Here is a 19,438-nt window from a genome sequence, read left to right as displayed (position 1 = left end):
CTACTGGGCAAACTGAATAAGCGAACTCAAGAGTTGAATAGCACACAGGAATGGTATAAAACACACACATTTTAAGGAGAAGGAAGGCACTGATAAAAATGACAAGTTATTTATCAGGAGGTGAAAGCAAGCTGGAAGGGAGACAAATTCCTACCGATTGAAAGCCTGAAGAAAGACCCCAACAAGTCTGTTTTCCTACATTTGAATTCTCCAGAACATTACACAGACTAAGAAAAATTAATAGAATGAGAAATCATTTTAATCTACAATATGACTCAATTGTTACAAACAAATCATATACATAAATCCAGTAATCTTCTGAGTGCGATTATAGGTTTTCTTTTTTGTTAACTTCATTTTCTAAAACACATCATATATTCAGGCATTAGGCAAAACAAAATTATAGAAAAGAACCAACATTTCGTCTAGAAGGAGAAGGTTGAGCTGAGGCCCTCTCAGAAAGTTACGCTAGGGCTCACTTCTGGGTTTTGGTGAGAAACAGGAATAGGAGGCAGAGGGGACCAGATGCAGGGAGAACAAAACCGTCTTGACATTAGTAACACAGTCATCAGTAAGCAAAGGCCGATGTGCTGTTGACCTCACCATCGGTCTGGTGACCCCTCCCCTCTGTGCCCGACTGTCCCCTCCTTGAGGGGTCAGTCTCAGCCATGAGCTGGGTGGGACTCAGAGTCACGGTCACACATCACCTGCCACAACATTTCACTGAGGGTGGTGGGCTTCCCTCTCTGTTCCCTGTCTCCTCCCTCCAGTTCAATGGCTCTGGTTCACTGGAAATGCATGAACTTCGGAGTCAAAAGCATATGATGTTTTGGCTCTCAGTCTCACCGTACGTACAACCTTGGGCAGGCTACTGACCCTGTCTGAAAATGAGCATGATCATCCCCAAAGGTGGATGTTTTCTGGCTTCCAGGAGAGGCAGATGAACTACTACAGATAAAAGTGTTCTGTAATTGGAAAGGGAAGCACAAATGTCAGTTGTGATTACCTGCCACTCAACCTGAACGTGGGAGCCTTCCCCGCGGAAGGCAACATTACGTCTCTGACACCCACTTATCCCTTGGCCGCCTTCTCTGTACATTACTGAAATATAATGAGATCTTTGGAAAATAGATGATGATTAACAGTAATAATAATAATGACAACTGGCATGTAACTATTTATTCTGTGCCACTCACTATTATGCACAATTAAGTATCCCTTTTCTTAAGTCTCCATTAGAAGCCAACAAAATAGATAGTTATTATTAACCTGTACCAGACAAGGTAACTGAGGGCCAGCGAGGTCCAGTCGTTTACTGGGGGTCATCCAGTCATTCAGTGAGGAGCTGGGATTTGAGTGTAAGCATTCCCAGCTCTGGAGCACAGGTAGTTAAACACATCAGGCTGATCTGGGTCCAAATCCTGGCTCTCCCGCTGAGTAAGAGCATAATCTCCGAATCCCTGCACCTCCGTGTCCTTATGCAGGAAACGGAGATGATCCCATGTACCGTGGGGAGTTCTTGTGAGCACTTTGAGAATGTTCTTAAATGCCAGGCACAGAGAAGCAGTTCAATACACAATGGCCACAGGCCAGCAAAATGAGCCTCATTATTTCTGACCTTAGAGACACAGCTGCATTGACTTCGCTTTCTAAAAAAGCAGCTTGAAAGAAAAACGACCATATTTTAATGACCCAGAGTGCCAGAAAAATGTAAGCTGCCAAGCGATAGGCAGAAGGCCCCCCATGTTTATCCTGACAGTCTGTGACACATCCACAGCTGCCGAGTGCAGGCTCGTGAGTGTGAGCACAGTCACCCGTCCACCAGGGAGAACACACACACCCTCCTCAGAGGGAGGCACAGTCTTCTCTAACCTGAGAAAGTTGCTATGTACTTCCCCTCTTACTCCGTCCAAACAATGATGGGAAAGGGATACTATGTTCTCTCTGCTTTCAATTTAATTTCAAAGAAAGAGAGACAGCAGGATCTCCCTGCTACCCCAATCACGTATTCTGCTTGGCTTAGAAAGAGGGGCTATTTGGCCAAAGGCTGAAATGCTCCGGGAGCACAGTATTATCTTCAAAAGTTAGGATGCCCTTGTAGTATCACAGAGTATGGTTCTTTAAAACAAATCAAAGTATAAAACAAATTAAGAAAAATGAAGTGATTTCTTAACACATCAACCACCAACCCCTCTTGAAAGCTTACTTCCAAGCTTCAGGTGCTGATTTCCAGCTAACCAGGGTGACATTTTCTCCTAGAAAATTTTCTCTACGTGTGTCCTGTGGTAGTTAAGAAACTTAAAGGGACAGGAGTTAATTAGTGTAAGTACTAATTAACTGCAAATCTATTTCAACAGTTCAGGTCAAAGAGCCAGCTGAGAGTGATATAGAGAGAGTCTTAAAAATAGGGATGTCCAGGCCCAAGTCCAGGCTCAACCAAATTCAGATTTCTGACATATTAAGAGCATGCACTCTGGAGTTACAGAGACCTGCGTGCAAGACTTAGTTCTGTCACCTTCTACATATAAGTTTTATGAGGGCATAGATCTTTGTTTTTGTTTTGTTGCTGTTTTCGGCATGAAAAAAAATTGAGATAAAATTCATGTAATGTGGAGGTGCCTGAGTGGCTCAGACGGTTAAGTGTCTGCCTTTGGCTCAGGTCATGATCCTGGGGTCCTGGGATCGAGCCCCGCATCGGGCTCCCTGCTGAGCAGGGAGCTTGCTTCTCCCTCTCCCTCTGCCTGCCGCTCCCCGTTTGTACTCTCTCTGTGTCAAATAAAAAATAAAAAATCTTAAAAAAAATTCATGTAATGTAAAATTCACCATTTCAAAGCATACAATTCAGTGGTGTTTAGTATATCACAATGTGGTGCAACTGTCCCCACTATCTAATTCCAGAACATGGCTGTCACCCCAAGAAGAAAGCCTGCACCTGTTAGCAATGGTTCCCAGTTCCTCCCTTGCCCTAGCAAACAATGCTTTCTGTCTCAGTGGACTTGCCTTTTTGGGCATTTCATTTAAATGGAATCATACAATATGGGGCCTTCCACGTCGGGCTTCTTTCACTTAGAATAATGTTTTAGATGTTGATCCCGTTGCAGCATGTATAAGGATTTGTAACCCTCCTGGGAGCTTCTTGGGTGTGATCTGAAACTGGCCGCTGTAAACAGAGGGCAGGAAAAGACCTGAGAAAGTGGCGGGCCCCTCCAGGTGGGCAGGTGGCAGTTTTCATAACAGCAAAGGGAGCTGACACTGAGTGTTGTCTTGGGCGGCAGCTATATGACTGGATCCCTGCACCTGCCCTCCAAATCTCTGAAGTTTATAAAGAAGCCCCAACTGTGCTTGGTCATGTATACACCTGCAGGTGTTCTCACCGCCACATCACCATCTCAAGGCCACGTCCTTGGGGCAGCCTCTGGGAGTGGGAAAGGAAAGCAGAACCCACATTCCAAGGACAGGGGAGGGAGTAAGGAGCCTCTGAGCGACATGGTCCAGCTCATGGGGTAATCAGCAGTCCTACAGCCCAATAGTATTCCACTGCACTGCGCTACCATATTTTGTTCATCACATGATGGATATTTGGGTGTTTCTACACTCTGGCTCTTATGAATAATGAGGCTATAAATATGTATGAACACATTTTTGCTTAAATACCTGTTTTCAATCCTCAGTCCTCTTGGGTATATACCTAGGAGTGGGATTGCAAGGCCATGTAATTCTAGGCTTAACTTTTTCAGTACTGCCAAGGGGTCTTCCAAAATAGTTGCACCAACTTATATTTCTCTCAGCAATGTGTTGCGGGTTCCAATTTCTCTACATTCTTGCCAAGAACTAGTTTCCATTTCGTTGTTGCTGTTGTTTTTTTAAATTCTGCCATCCTAGTGGGGGCAAAGTGGTATCTCATTGTGGTTTTGGTTTGTATTTTCCTCAATGACTAACGACGTTGAGGCTTGTTTCTTGTGTTTTCGGCCATTGTGTATCTTTTCCGCAGAAATGGCTATTCAAATTCTTTGCTCACTTTTAAACTGGATTATCTTTTTGTTGTTGAGTTGTAGGAGTTCTTTACATATTCTGGATACCAGACCCTTATCAGATAAATGATTTGCAAATATTTCCCTCCCATTCTGTGGGTTGTCTTTTCGCTTTCTTAATAATGTCCTTTCACTCACAAAACCTTTTTGAAATTTGAAGTCCAACTTATCTATTTTTCTCCTTTGGTTTCTTTTGCTTTGTTCATTTGACATGTTTATCGAGCATCTACTGAATGAGTGAATGTGCCTTTGGGCAGGTTACTCATCCTTCCGGAGCTACAATTTCCTGATTGCTCTTGATAAATGTTAGCTATTATTATTTTAAAATTAAGGATAACATAGTAATGTTTGTAAGTGCTCGTGATCCTGCAGATCATAATGACATTTGCTAGGTGGAAAAGGAGTGGGTGAGCAGTAGGATATTATATTTGTTCTGAAAGCAGCATGTTCCCCACAATGTTCAAGTCTGAAAGTGACAAGCATTTGGTGTGGGTGAGTTGGAAAGGGTAATAGAAAGTCAAAAGCTCTTCTCTTCTGCTCCCTGTATTGTTCCATTGTAGTAGCTATATCCCTGCTGAGATGCTGGGACTATACATGGTATTACTGGAGCAAACGGACTCTTGGGCGCCCCCTGACTTTGTACTGAAAATCATTTGGAGAACTGGAGTAAGTACTTAGGATATGAAATCTCTCTCTTTTTTAGAAGATTTTATTTATTTATTTGACAGAGAGAGAGCACGAGTGCACAAGCAGAGGAAGCGGCAGGCAGTGGGAAGGGGAGAAGCAGGTTACCCGCTGAGCAGAGTGCCCGACGCGGGACTCCATCCCAAGACCCTGGGATCATGACCTGAGCTGAAGGCAGGCACTTAACCGACTGAGCCACCCAGGCGCCCCCTTCTCTTTCTGAAATAGGTACAGAGACTTCACAAGTTTATTAAGGGTTTTTGAGGGATTGCCTGAAGTAAGAAAGAATGAGTCTCCCTGAAAGAATACCACCCCGGCTTTCTTGCTAGGTGGGAATTCTTGAGGTTCAACCAGGGGCAGAACCCCATTATAACCGTGTTTGTGAATACCTCTCCCCACAAGGAGGTTTTTACTGTGTGGGGTTTCCTTCTGCTGATCTCTCTGCTCCCTGGAGAGACTATTCTACTAGATTCCAATGGCCAGATGCTAGCCATCCCCCAAGTCTAATGCCGACTGCCACCACCTCTGTCGAGCCCTCCTCAGTCTGCCTGGATGAGTCTCTCCTTCTCCTGATGCCCATATTAGCAATTACTTCCTAGGCCCACTGTGATGACGAATGACCCAACTTACTTCCAGTACCAGAGAATTAGCTCCTGAGGGCAGAGTCTTGTTTCATCTTCCTACCCCAGAGCTACCCCGGCCTTTGTCAGGAGATTAATATTTTTGGAAAGTGAAAAAGCAGGGAATGAAAGAATGGAGGATGCATTAGCTATCCAGGTCAGAGTTGCTCTTCTTTTCACCTTTAGGAGCAAAGGTTAAGATCTGTATAGTTTATAAGACATCGGACATTTTGGAAAACTAATGTTTGTGGAAGTTAAAACCTTCTTTGTAGGCTAAGGGAATGTGAGATCAGAAGATTTCTAGGGGTGCCTGGCTGGCTCAGTTGGTGAAGCATTCAACTCCTCTTGGTCTCAGGGTTGTGAGTTTGAGCCCCACATTGGGCGTAGAGCTTACTCAAAAGGGGGGGGGGGGGAGAGATTTCTAAAATCAGGTAAAATCAGATTTGCTGCCAAAGTGTTGTAATGGAGAAGACTGAGAAGTTTTACTTATTTCTGTAGAGGTTTCAAAGCAATGATGTTTCTAGGAAAACTGAAATTGATGAAAGATGAAAAATTCCACCTGAAACTAAAATTACAGACTACCACGACACCTTTCAAAGTTTCCTATGTACCCCACTAAGCTATGAAGCCAAAGGTTAGACCAGGTCTTCAGTATGAGGCTTTCACAGGCAAACTTTATCTTATAAATGTGCAACTGTTTCCACTTCAGTGTATTATTTTTTGTATGTGAAACATATTTATACAAGGTGTAATTTACTTGGAAAAGAAGGAAAAAGTTAACAAATCAGATCTATGTAAATAACAATTTGATCATTAAAAGCTTCTCCTGGAACAATTCTGTACAATACATGTATGAATGAATGATTTCAAGTGCCACTTGGAATCCTCAGAGCTGCAAATACACACAATGTAGCCGGCATGGGGCTAGGCTCCATATGCATTATCTCATTTAATTCTCACATCTACTAACCTTAACCCCACTTGACAGATGAGGGTACTGAGGTTTAAAGAGGAACCTGATGAAGATCACATAGTCACCTGGCTGCACAGCAAAGGTCTGAACCCATCTTTCTGTCGTGCGTTCTGTGTGTCCCACAATATTAATGCTGACCTCCTCAAATGTCTCAATTACAAAGATCTTCTTAGATAGAACATTAAAAATTTTAATAATGGGTATGTTTTCACATAAAAACTCTACCAGAAAACCCATGAAAGCTAATCCAGTAATTAAGCAAGAAGTAAATAAGCAAATGTAATGCCACAGAATCTCAAGCATAATAAAAATGCAATGTTAATAAGCAAAAATGGTGCTGGTATAAACAGTGGACGTACCACCAGTTACGTAGAAATTGAAGTATAAAGTCAAAGTATTCTTAGTGCCCCAAGTATATAATTTCACCTAATTTAGGTGACAAAGAAAAACAATTCCAAGTAGGTATACATGGAACAAATGACCTGATAATAGGTAAATGCCAAGTAAGGGAGGAGGGCGTGAGAGTCACTTGGGAAGGCCTCTGTCATGACAGGGTTGCATTATTTGTAACGAGAGCTTCACAGACTGTCAAGGCCACCTTTAGGATTCATAAGTAAGACAGCATTTTTGAGTAGCCACATACTTGCACTGATTTGAGTTACTTTGTGGCTTTGGAAGGTTCTAGTATCACACTATATAGAGTGACCAAATGAAAACCAGAAAGAAAGAATTAAGAAAACCAAAGAAGTGAAGGGGGTCTTCCCTGGGCTAATAATCATGATCACGATATTCTACTTACTTGCACTGTGCGTGATAATACTTTATAAGATTCTGCAGCAGATCCACACCCTTTTTGGTCTTGATTTCATTAACTTTAATGAGATACTGTGGAAATAAAACAAAATTGTATGTTGCTCAGTACAGATAGGGTTTTCCAGTCATGGGTTTGGGGGGTAGAACACCAATCATGAATCTGCACAAGTTACTGAACCTTGGTTGCCTTCAGACAGTGTGAGTTTAATTCAGGAAATGCTGATTTGGCAGTCACAAGTGTACAAACGAAATGATTAGAGTGTTAGCGTTTTATAAATGCTCAAGATTAGTTTACAAGACAAACAGAAATCAAACATAGCAAAACATTCTAGAATAACTGATTATTTCCCCCTGGTGCAGTGGATCTCAAACTTAGAGTTCACATGGTCAAAACCTGAAAGACAGTTAACTGTTCTTTGCAGAAAACAAGTAAAATAGCATTCTCTTGAGGCATATGCCATCAGATAGCAAAACTTTTAGAAAGAATTTTTGGTACTCAAGAATGAAAGGATTAAAAAAACCACGAAAGAATAAAAATTAAAATAACCCATTATTAATTTATGCAGTTAACTAACACTACCAGGTCTGGTTTTTACTAGTGGTCAAGATTTTCTGTTGATATTGTTTGCTTCTTTTTCACTTGTTTTATTATGAAGAAGTGTTTATGAGCAGATAGGTTTGAGAAGAAGCTAGAAGTATGAGGAGGGGGAAAAAAGAACATTTAAAAAAGAAAAACTTAATTTAAAATTAAGAAAATTCTATCCACTTTAATATTTTTGGAGAACTGTAAAAGGAACTCTATGACACAATTAGCATCAGAATGAGCAGAACGCCAGGTCAGGGAGTGCCAGTGTTCACTGGGAACCCAGTTTGAGAACCACTGCTTTAAGTCCAAGGGAGCATGCTTTCACTACATTTCTTTCATGAACTCAGGCTTTCTTAATGACTACTTTACTTAAGCTTTCATTCAAACTGGACACGTGGTTAAAAAAACAAAAAACATGCTCTAAACCTGTACCAGAAGACTTCATATTCACCAGTGTTACTCCTCACCAAACATTTTTTTTCACACTCACTCACAAGCAACATTAAAGTTCTCACCAAAGAATCCTGTTTTGGCATAAAGAGCCCCACAGGACCAAGGCTCAAAATATGAGACAACAGTGAAATGGCGGATCCCAAAAGGCTTGGAGAAAAATGGAGATGAGAACCCTTAAGCAACAGTCCCCTCCTCTAATAATCAAACAGCCTGCATTTAAGCATAAAAACTCCTGACTAGCAGGAAAGATCACAGTTAAGGAAACTCTGGGCAAATGCTTGTAAAAGCTGTTCTTACTTCGCACATTTGCAGCTGAAAGAGGCGCCGTTCCTTCTCCATCTCCTCTGCGATCTCAGCTCCCGTGATCTCTGTGCGGATCATCCCGTGCTGCTTTGCATGCTCTCTTTTCTCCTTCTCAATTTTTGTACTGTAATTAAAGCAGATGCCATCATTAAAAAAAAAAATTCACGTCTTTCCTTTAACGAGAGCCACTGATTGTTTCTTAATTACGAGAGTAGTAAGAGGCAGGAACTCTTACATAAGTTGGTAATATTGACCAAAGTAAGAATGAAAGAGAACACACCGTACAGATTTTCACCTAGGAAACCTCTTACATTTTAACTCTGATCTTACACATGGATGAATTCTTTAAAGATTTATTTATTTATTTTAGAGAGGAGAGAGAGAGAAAGAGAGAGTGAGTGCATGAAGAGGGGAGAGAGAGTCCTAAGGAGTCTCTGCGCTGAGCGCGGAGCCCGACACAAAGCTCGATCTCATGACCTTGAGATCACAACCTGAGGTGAAACCAAGAGTAAGACGCTTAACCTAACCAACTGTGCCACCCAGGTGCCCCCACATGGATAAATTCTTACAAATTCTCTCACATTCTGGTTGGCATGAAGAAATCTTGACAGTTGACTTTTTCTTGGGTCAAGTACTTTAGGATGAAAAAGAATCAGAAAGTTGGAGACCGGAGGCATATCTTGATTACCAACAGATGATTAGTCTGAGAATTATTTCAAGACAATCAAAGTGCACAATGGACATGCACAAAAAGTAGTCAAAGGTAATTTCCAATATTCCTCTAAACCTGGGCGATTTCCATATCCCCCTAACACATTTTAATCATTCAACCATCTGGTATTGGATTGTACAAAATAAGGATGGGAGAAGTCCCAATCTATAATCTGGACTCCTATGAAATGTTCTTCAGTGAGGAAGGGGCCAAGAAGGAAGCAGGCAATTATAAAGGAGGGCCCATATTAAACCAACGCAACCTGAGGCTAATGCTTGGCTATGATAGATGGTACTCTGGCAGTAACACCAATGGTTACCACCCTCTTTCCGAAAGTCCATCTAACTTGAAAACAGACTTCCAATTTCAAAAAGAGTGTTTTAGTTGTGAATGCAAAGATGAACTGACTTAGCCTTCAAGTCTTCTTTTAAATTGTAGTGGTGGGGAATCAAACCCCAAAGAAAGCCAATATCCTTATCTATATACAAACACGGTAGAAAATCAACCCATTGGAAAATCTACTATAAATGTGGTTGGGATTCCTCTAACACCATAATGCCATATCTTATCATGCCACGTTGGCCATCAAGTAGGTGTGAAAACAGATAGAGAGTAAGCCTCAGCTCTCTCCACTGGTGTGGGTGGGAGAGAAGCAGAAAGCTGAAGACATCTGAGAAGAAACGTGAGGAGCAGGCACAACGTCATAGCAGCAGACTCCTGGGTTAATGTGGTGACTTGACCACATGTCTTCATTTCTTCTTCCTTCCATAATCCCACTAATATGATACAAAAATCATAAACAATATAATCTCCCAAAGACAAGAACCGAAGACAAAAACGGATGAGAGAATTCAGCAAATATTTGGACGAGCAGGTCTACACAGAGAAGAGAAAGCGCGTACCCCGAACAATAGGGCTCCCTGCCTCCCTGGCCTTTGTTGTGTCCAGATGCCATTACATACGATCACCAGACGGGGGCTCAGGGGGCTGAACGGTGCCCGAAGACACACCTCTGGATACTGACATTTAGAATGCTCCTGATAAAAAACCTGTCTTGGGGCACCTGGGCATCTCAGTTGGTTGGGCATCTGACTCTTGATTTTGGCTCAGGTTGTGATCACAGGGTCCTGGGATCGAGCCCCGGGTCAGGCTCTGAACTCAGCAGGGAGGCAGGGAGTCTGCTTGGGATTCTCTCTCCCTCTGCCCCTCCCCATACTCTTTCTCTCTCAAAAAAAAAAAAAAAAAAAAAAAAAAGGAAGAAGAAGAAGAAGAAAAGCTGTCTCAACATCCTTAAACCTAAAAAGGCAGCTCATTGCATTCTTGACAGGCCCTGCTGACATGTATGAGCTTTTCATCAACTTTTGGATGCTTTGCTCTCAAATAGGAATGGGCAGTGAAGGATGGTAAGATAATTTAGGAAAGCCTCCAAAATGAAAGCAAGAGATCAAAATAACAAGTTGGGGGTGGTGGTGAGGTAACCAAAGGCAGTAAGAAAAAAAATATTTTATAAAATATAATCAAATCCTCAGAGAGCTAAAATACTGTGGAATAAACTGTATTTATAATATATTATATATATTATATATAATAATATAATATAATAAATCTATGAAACAACAAGAAACTATAAAAAGACCACCTAAACCTCCCAACTAATTGAGAAAAAGGGCTTTGGAAATTGAAAATATGACAGCCAAATAAAAAAGTCAACTGAAATAGTGGGAATAAAAGGTTGAAAATAAGCTAAAACGTAACAGACAAATAGGACAAAAAAGAGAGGAAAATTGTAAGAACAACCTGGGGAGTCCAACACTATATGGTGAGGCATTTTAGGAAAACAAACAAACAAACAGACGGGAGGAATGACAACAAACATTTCCAGAACCGAAGAACTAAAAATTGCAAAGAGAAGGTCAATGCACGCACCACGGCACATGAAGAAACTTCGTAGAACCTTTGAAAGAAAAAAAAGACTAACATCTTTTTTTCTGTTTAAAGATTTATTTATTTGAGAGAGAGAGAGAGAGAGAGAGGGAGCGAGCAGGGGAAGGGGCAGCGGGAGAGGGAGAATCTTCAAGCAGACACCCTGCTGACCATGGAGCCTGACATGGGCTTGATCCCACGACCCTGAGATCATGACCTGAGCCGAAATCAAGAGTCGGATGCTTAACTGACTGAGCCACCCAGGTGCCCCAAAAGACTAACATTTTCTAACTGAAAATAAATGAACTTCCTTCCCCAAGCCCCACATGCCCCACACAGAGATATGAGAATCAAAGACGCATCAGATTTTTTTCATTAGCAAACACTGGAAATAAGAAAACGGTGGAGAAATGCCGTCAATAGTTCAAGTGAATATGGTTATAAAATTAGTATTTTACATTCAGCCAAAGTCTCATTCTGTGTGATGGCAGAATGAAGATATTTCTGGACATGCCAAAATGTGAAAAATCTCCCTCCTTTAGAGCTGTTCCCTGCAAACGACTGGAGGTAGCGTGCCAGTGAAATATGGGACTATGCCAGGGAAGAGGGGGCAGGAGAGCCCCCACGGAGGGGCAGCCCAGGACGGCAGCTGCGGATCTGAAGAGCTCTGCAAGGATCCTCCAGGAAGAAAAGAAGGGACTGCCAGAGAACCTAATGATAATCCATATATAGTCATTGTTACAACGCGTAGAGTGTATTTTCTAAACAGAAACGTTATTAATAGGTGTTGCACATCGGTTGGAACAGATAACAAAAGTTCACAAAATTTTCAAATAGAACCAACAAATGAAGAAATGAGGCAATTATTTCATTAAGGAAAAGCAAAAAATGGTGCCGTAAGAACGGAAATCCATTATAACACACCATTCGGCGGGCACCGAACATCTGCACTCACAGAAGTTCAAACACTGTCAACTGGTTTATCCAATGATTGTTGCATGAACCACACTGGATGAGCAGGGTGGGGGTGGGGACGTGATGGGGGTGGTTGTGCACGAGAGCTGAGCCCTCATGTGCACCAGCACATCCGGTGAAGCAGGAAGCAGCAGCAAGAGATCACAGCGGAACAGAGACAGACAAGCCGGGGAGCAGTAGCGGGGGGAACAGGACAGGAAGCAGCGGGACAGGAGGGCTGGGCCGGGGACCGCTGTGGCCTCCCACGAGAAGCACGCCCACTGCCTCCTTCAGACTCCCTCTCCCGTTCCTCAGCAGCACACACGTCTGTACGGCGTTACGGCTGATGGGTGTGCTGGGTGCCCGCTTTGCCCTGGAAGCTGTACGTCCTCTTGATAAACTCTTGTCGAAGCCACTGTTATCGGGGCTTCTACTCTACGCAGTCAGAATAAGTCTCAACCGATGCAAGGACTATTTAATGTTTGATGTATGGGTATCGTTTTGACCAAATATTATTTGATCATTAAAAAACTTGCTGGAAACTATGACTGAGGGCCAACTGTATGCCAGACAGCAGGGGCAACTACTTTAACATATTACGTTGTCTTGTCCTCACAGAAGCCTTGAGAAGTAGGTAATTTTTCTACTCTTTTATAGGTGAGGACCATCAAAGTTAAGTACCTTGGCTCAAAGTCCTAAAACTGGTAAGTGGCACCACCCAGATCCTCCCACGGTCTCTGATTCCCCAGTCTGTGGTCTTAACAATGATGGCCCACTGCCTCCTGGGGTCTAAAGAAAGACCCCAGACCAGCCCCCTCGGTTCTCACAGCAAATAAATTAACTTCTTCTTCTTTTTTGGGGGGGGGGTATATTGTTTTCTTTTCTGTAATTCATAATCAAATGAGTCCTGTCACATCAAATAATCAAATACTTGTTTTCTTTTTTACTTCCTATACCACTATACAGTGAGGAAGAAACCTATCTTAGGAAAATAATTTTTTAAGATTTTTTACTTATTTTTGACAGAGAGAGACACAGCGAGAGAGGGAACACAAGCAGGGGGGAGTGGGAGAGGGAGAAGCAGGCTTCCCACTGAGCAGGGAGCCTGATGCGGGGCTCGATCCCAGCATCCTGGGATCATGACCTGAGCCGAAGGCAGACGCTTAACAGACTGAGCCACCCAGGTGCCCCTGGAAAATAATCTGTTGCCAGGGATTTATTAAAAAAGAAAAATACAAATCTTTCCAGTGAAATCCTAAAATCAGGACCCACTGAACTCAAGATTTCTGGTATACATTTCCAGATGTGGATAATTCTTTCATTCTTTCAGAAACTATTCCCTATGCACTAGCTATGTACCCAAGGCTCTGTGAGGCCCTGGGAGATTAGCACCAAACACAAGGACGATGTGGTCACTGTGCTCACTGAGGTCAGATGCTGGAGGACAATACAGACTAGTGAACATCCAGACACGTTCGAATACAGCTGAGGAAAGTACCACGAAGGGCACCTGGATCGTCTGAGAACGGTTTATGTTCCATGATATTCATTATACTGACCAGCAGGTACTTCAAGCTCTTCCACTAACACAAAGATTTAAAAAATACGGTTATACCACCCAATATTGGTGGTATATTAGTTGACAGAGCACATATTGTGTCTTGTTTTGTTATTTCCATGTCCTACAAAAGAGATCTACTCCACAAGCCTAGAGCAAAGGTTTTATTCTCCCTTTTGTGGACTCCTGCCCCTTTGGTATGTACTTAGTTCTATCCCCAGCCCAGTGCATGCAGCTGCCTCTGGGGAGGGCTGGACTTAGCTCACAAGTACGAGCATTCATACAGAAAGACAGGATGACAGGGTGGCCCACAGTATTCATTTATATCACTGACCATTTTAAGAAACTTTTTTGTTCTCAGCTTCATTTATAACTGTCAATGCATAAAAGTATTCCTAAGGCAGCAAGTCTCCAGCAATGCACTGCTCACATAAACATTTACAGAAGTAGTCTGGCAAAAAAACAAATTTAATCCTGAATTTGTTTTTTTGTTTGTGTTTTCATTCTGCTCTTATTGCTGTCGACGGAAATGGCTTTTATAAATCTCTTATGTTTATAGCTATCCAAGTTCACAGCCAAGATATTTATTAAGTGCTTTAAAATCTATTTCTCCTCCCACTCCACCTCCTGGTAGTATGGATGTCTCCAAGTAGTAATAACGAAGGAAGGGAGGGGCGCCTGCGTGGCTCAGTTAGGCAGCTGCCTTGGGCTTAGGTCATGATCTCAGGGTCCTGGGATAGAGTCCTGTAGAGGGCTCCCTGCTCAGTGGGGAGTCTGCTTCTCCCTCTCCCTCTCCCTCTGCCCCTCCTGCTCGTGCTCTCTCTCTCTCAAATAATTAAAATCTTAAAAAAAAAACCAAAAAAACAAAGGAAGGTGGTATGATCCATGCAGATGAAGACGAGCCAGGCCTGTACCACACATCTCACGTGCATCATCTCCGTAATTCCCGCAATAACCCCAGCAGGCCGACCCGCCATCGCCTACCTAGCTTTCTGACCTTCTGCAATCTCCTCAGCCTCTCCGGGCTTCAGTCCCCCGAACCAGACACAGACAGTGAGGCCACCGTGAGGGGGTTACGCACACAGGAACACTGCGTGCAGGCCCTGGCATTATTTCCTAATTATAGGTGGGAATGCCAATAGTCTAGAGTTATGGGCTAACTATAATTAAAGAAAGGCTGCAACAGTCAGATCTGCAGCCTGGCAGCTAGCAGCAGGAGCCATGAGCGCTGGAACACTCGGCGGTGACCGCACACCTCACTCCAGACACCGAGGCAAGAGACGAGTCGCCCCTTCTCAGTCAGCACAGCCAAACCCTGAGCCCTTACAAGGATGTACCACACAAGCTGGTGTCCAGAAGAGAGGAGTCTTCCAGTTAACGGTTTCTAAAGAAATTCAAGACTATAAAAAACAAACAAAAAGCTACTTACAACTTTGTCTCATAATCTTTCCAAGCTTTGTCAAATGGCTTCTTGAGATCCTTAGGAAAGAGAAAATGAAACTGAGATTGAATTTATTTTTGCTTAAAGGCAAACAAATAATTCTGAAAGAACATCTCAGCAGAAGTGCTTTCCTTTACAGGACGCGTGAAGCCTGACACAGACACTCTGACGCACCGCAGAGCACGCATCACCCGCGAGAAGCCTGCGCAGGCCCGAAGGGCGAGCTTCCTGGGGGCACCCGTGAAGCAGGACCTGGCGCCCAGGAGAGGCTGGGCCCGGGGGTCACCACCGATGTGGCCAAGACTCAGCGCAGACTACCTGCACCCACGGAGGCCCTCACCGATACTCAGGAAAGTGCCTCATCTTACTCTTCAGTCAATAACACGATGTGAAGTGGCACATCTTTTCTAATGATCATTTTCCAAGTACTTTTTTTGTGCTAAAAATATTCAGAGTGCCTTTCAAATACAAGTACCACTATGATCTTAAAAAAAGAAATCAATCCTTTCCAGTTAAAGTGAAAATCAAATTTCTGAACACTTACTCCTTTGACTCCTTTCAGGTCTCCTTTTAACAAGGAGTCCAAGGTGAAGATCACATTGTGGCTCAGACCCTGGAGCTGGAAAGCAAAGCAAAGAGGGGAGACGGTTAAAAGAGAAGTGCATATAGAATAATAAAATCAGCTACTGTTGACTGAGCATCTTGCACGCACCAGGCTCTGTGTAAGGGCTTTCATGCACCAGCTCACGGACCCCGAGGGCCACGCCGAGGTTGGGGGGCAAGACGAGCGTCCCCTCCAGCATGCAGGCAGAGAGCTGGGGACTCACGCACTGAATGACCACGCGGCAGCATGCGTGCTCCTAGGTGAACAATTCCTTGAATCATCTGTAGACCTGTCACTGCTCTCCTACTGACATGGTCGACCTTAACTGGACTTTTTTTCAACTGCTTCTCTCAGAGGAAGGAGGGACCTACCCAACCGGCTTGTACCACTCCTTTCCATATGCTTCTATGGCCTCTCACTATCTGAAATTACCTGGTTTGTTTATATGTATACTCTCTGTCCCCCACCAGAACATAATCTCAATGAGGGCAGGGGCCTCGACTGTCCTACTCACTGTATCCTCTCTGTGCCCAGATCCATTAAGAAGACAAGATATTCAGGAAGCACAATCTAGAGCAAGGGTGCAGGGTTTTCACTGTTCCAAGGCAGTGGCCTGCGTCTCCTTGATTTTAAGATGGTACAAAAGACGGTCATAAAGAGTCAAGGAGACTCCTAGCACTTTGGGGAAACCAGGGTTAGTTGTGTGGAACCGAGACGGCAGGGACCTGCAGAACCAGGTTACAGCTGGAGAGGTCGGTGGGCTCCCCCATTCAGGAAATAATTTGACTCCTGTGTAAGAGTGTAGTCATTTGTCACTCCAGCCAGCCACCCACCAGTCCATCGGTCATTTGCCAAGTACCTGTTCTATGACACTCACCACACCAGCGGCGAAGGTGAATAAAACACTTCCTGCCTTGAGAGAGGAGATCACGGTACGCAACGGACGCTACCCACCATGACATCCCAAGTGCCGTCAGAGGCGGAAGGAGAAAGTGGGGAGGACCTGAGCTGACACCTGAGGCTTTGAGGAGGACCCTCTGAACCACATCTATAACTCGAGGATACGATCACCCACTGTAGACGGTGCTGTGAAGGAGTTAATACACCTGACAAGTGCTAGCGGGTTTCTGGACACCTAGGAAGTGCTGAATACATGTTTTATTTTTAAAGTCCAGGGGGATGTTAAGTAAGAAATAAGAACAAGGCCAAGTGGAGTGGAAGGGACACCTTCTGCCAACTCCTGTCTACTGCTCTCATCTGGGGCTTCCGGAAGCTTGCCATCCTAGCTCTGCCCTCCTCGGCCACCAATTAACACACAAAGTTAGTTGTCCAGGGCACACACCACCAGAGGGCCTGGATCACAACCAACTAACTCTCTCTTTCTTCTTTCAAAGACAAAAGATTCTGAATACCAAAACAATTTTGTCTATGCAATTTCACTAACCCCACACAGGGAAACTGCCTGGCTGGCAGGTGCCAAAAGCGAGAGAGCCACAGATTCAAAGTCTGTATTCTGTGAGGTCAAGGGCCTTGGTTCCTGGGAAGCGGGGTGAAAAACATCTTAGATATTATAATGGCTGTGGCTCTCCAAAGGGCCACAGCACATAAACTTGATATACAGAGTACATCTATTCTATTAAAACCTCAAGGGGGAAGTGCTTAGTTAAAAAAAAAAGGTCTTTAAGGGGCACCTGACTGGTTCAGTCAGTGGAGTGTGTGACTTGATCTCCAGGTTGTGAGTTCGAGCCCCACGCTGGGTACAGAGATTACTTAAAATTAAAATCTTAAAAAAAAAATGTATTTAGGGGTGCCTGGGTGGCTCAGTCGGTTAAGCGGCTGCCTTCGGCTCAGGTCATGATCCCAGGGTCCTGGGATTGAGCCCCGCATTGGGCTCCCTGCTCGGCGGGGAGCCTGCTTCTCCCTCTCCCTCTGCCTGCCTCTCTGCCTACTTGTTCTCTCTCTCTCTGTCAAATAAATAAATAAAATCTTTAAAAAAAAATGTATTTATTTATTTATTTATTTTTTTTTTTAAAGATTTTATTTATTTATTTGAGAGAGAGAATGAGAGAGAGAGCATGAGAGGGGGGAGGGTCAGAGGGAGAAGCAGACTCCCTGCCGAGCAGGGAGCCCGACGCGGGACTCGATCCAGGGACTCCAGGATCATGACCTGAGCCGAAGGCAGTCGCTTAACCAACTGAGCCACCCAGGCGCCCCCCAAAAAAAAAATGTATTTAAAAAGGCTCCTTGGGATGGGGTGGGGGGCATTTTGCAGGTAATAATAAAGAAAAAGTTGAAAAACACTGGCCTTGGGTATGAGATGGAAAAAATAAAGACTAACAGGACTCACTCTCTGCCACAGACAAATAGCTGCCGTAATATTTTGCTCTGAGTCCTCGGCAAGCTCATTCCTGAAATACAAGCCTCCTGTAAGCTCATTCTTGAAATACAAGCCTCCTGCATCCCACTATCCTGTGGATCTCAGGAGTTTGTGTGGATGCTGGTAGGTGAGGCAGGGGCCCACCTGCCCTCCACTAGTCTGGCCAGTCTCTACCTTTCCTCGGTTCATAGACATCCTTACATTATTCTCTTCAAAACATTTACCATCCCTCACCATTTATATATGTACTTGTTTCCTCATGTGTTCGCTGCTCCTCAATTTGAATGCAAGGTCTCCGCGAGTAGGCTCTGTATGTTCACTGCTGTGCTTCCAGAATTTAGAACACTGCCTAGCACAGAGTAGGTGCTCAGTAAGTATTTGTAGAGTGAAGGAAATACAGAATCATGTGAGTACAAGGTTCTTCTCTGTAGAACTGTTTATTTTTTTAAATTCTTTTTAAAGATTTATTTATTTTAGAGAGCGAGAGCAGGGGGAGAAGCAGAGGAAGAGAGAGAGAGAATCTGAAGCAGACTCCCCACTGAGCACGGAGCTCGATGTGGGGCTGGATCCCACAACCCTGAGATCACAACCTGAGCCAAAATCAAGAGTTGGACACTTAACCGACTGAACCACCCAGGCACCCCTAGGACTGTTATACTGAGGCAAGGCTTAGTGCTTGTCAACAGGGAAATAGTTAAATAAATTATGGAAGTTCTAAACGACAGCCACAAAAACGAGAAAGTTCTTTACGTCGAACTTCGGAAGCATCTCAAGATAAATTGTTATGTGATAAAAGCTAAGTGTAACAGTATTCACAGCATACAAAGTTTCATATAAAAAGAACAGGGACACCTGGCTGGCTCAGTGGGTGGAGCATATGACTCTTGATCCTGGAGCTGTCCGTACAAGCTCCAGGCTGGGTGCTGAGATTATTTAAATAAAGTAAATAAAACTTAAAAAAAAAACAAAACAAAAAAATGGGTTTATGTTTAAATTATTGCTGAAAACATATAAGCATATAAGCTAGTACTGCTTCCCAGCAGGGACAGAGACTGGGTGTGCAAGGGGGGAGGGTGGGGTAAGAGCCTTTTACTATGGACCCTTGTGCATAAAAAATATTTTTTTGGTACCATGTACTGTATTGTTTATTAAAAAAAAAGAGAGAGCAAAAATCCTAAAACACAAAATGAGATGACAGTGATTATCAACCATTTTTAACTTAGTCCTACATCAGGGTTTCCACCAATGCCTCAAATCCATTGTGAAATGGAGCAGGGAAAAAAAAATACATTAATGTCATTGCCACCTTGGTCTGAAGGCTGTATTACAACACAACAATGAAAGAATTATGAAACTGTGGTTAGTACTGAATGTGGGAGTTGCTCGGAAGGAAAAGTCCCTCAAAA

At 43.5% G+C, this 19,438-nt stretch overlaps 1 protein-coding gene across 7 annotated transcripts in view; it reads right to left on the bottom strand.

Annotated features, from left to right (window-relative positions):
• ASAP1 (ArfGAP with SH3 domain, ankyrin repeat and PH domain 1) overlaps positions 1-19,438 on the bottom strand; it is a 353,659-nt gene that overhangs the window by 96,707 nt on the left and 237,514 nt on the right. For all 7 annotated transcript variants that reach the window (XR_013447676.1, XR_013447675.1, XM_078072001.1 and 4 more), the window contains exons 6-9: positions 15,596-15,670; positions 15,040-15,089; positions 8,458-8,587; positions 7,108-7,193 (exon numbers count right to left, since the gene is read on the bottom strand). Coding sequence is in view for 5 of the 7 variants with exons in the window: in XM_078072001.1 (XP_077928127.1) it covers positions 7,108-7,193; positions 8,458-8,587; positions 15,040-15,089; positions 15,596-15,670 (341 nt within the window). In the remaining 2 variants the exon portion in view is untranslated. The remainder of the gene's footprint in view (positions 1-7,107; positions 7,194-8,457; positions 8,588-15,039; positions 15,090-15,595; positions 15,671-19,438) is intronic.

Source organism: Halichoerus grypus, chromosome 5, assembly GCF_964656455.1.
Source record: "Halichoerus grypus chromosome 5, mHalGry1.hap1.1, whole genome shotgun sequence".
NCBI lineage: Eukaryota > Metazoa > Chordata > Mammalia > Carnivora > Phocidae > Halichoerus > Halichoerus grypus.
Note: the sequence above shows the minus strand (reverse complement) of the source record. Positions and strands in the feature narration are given on the sequence as shown.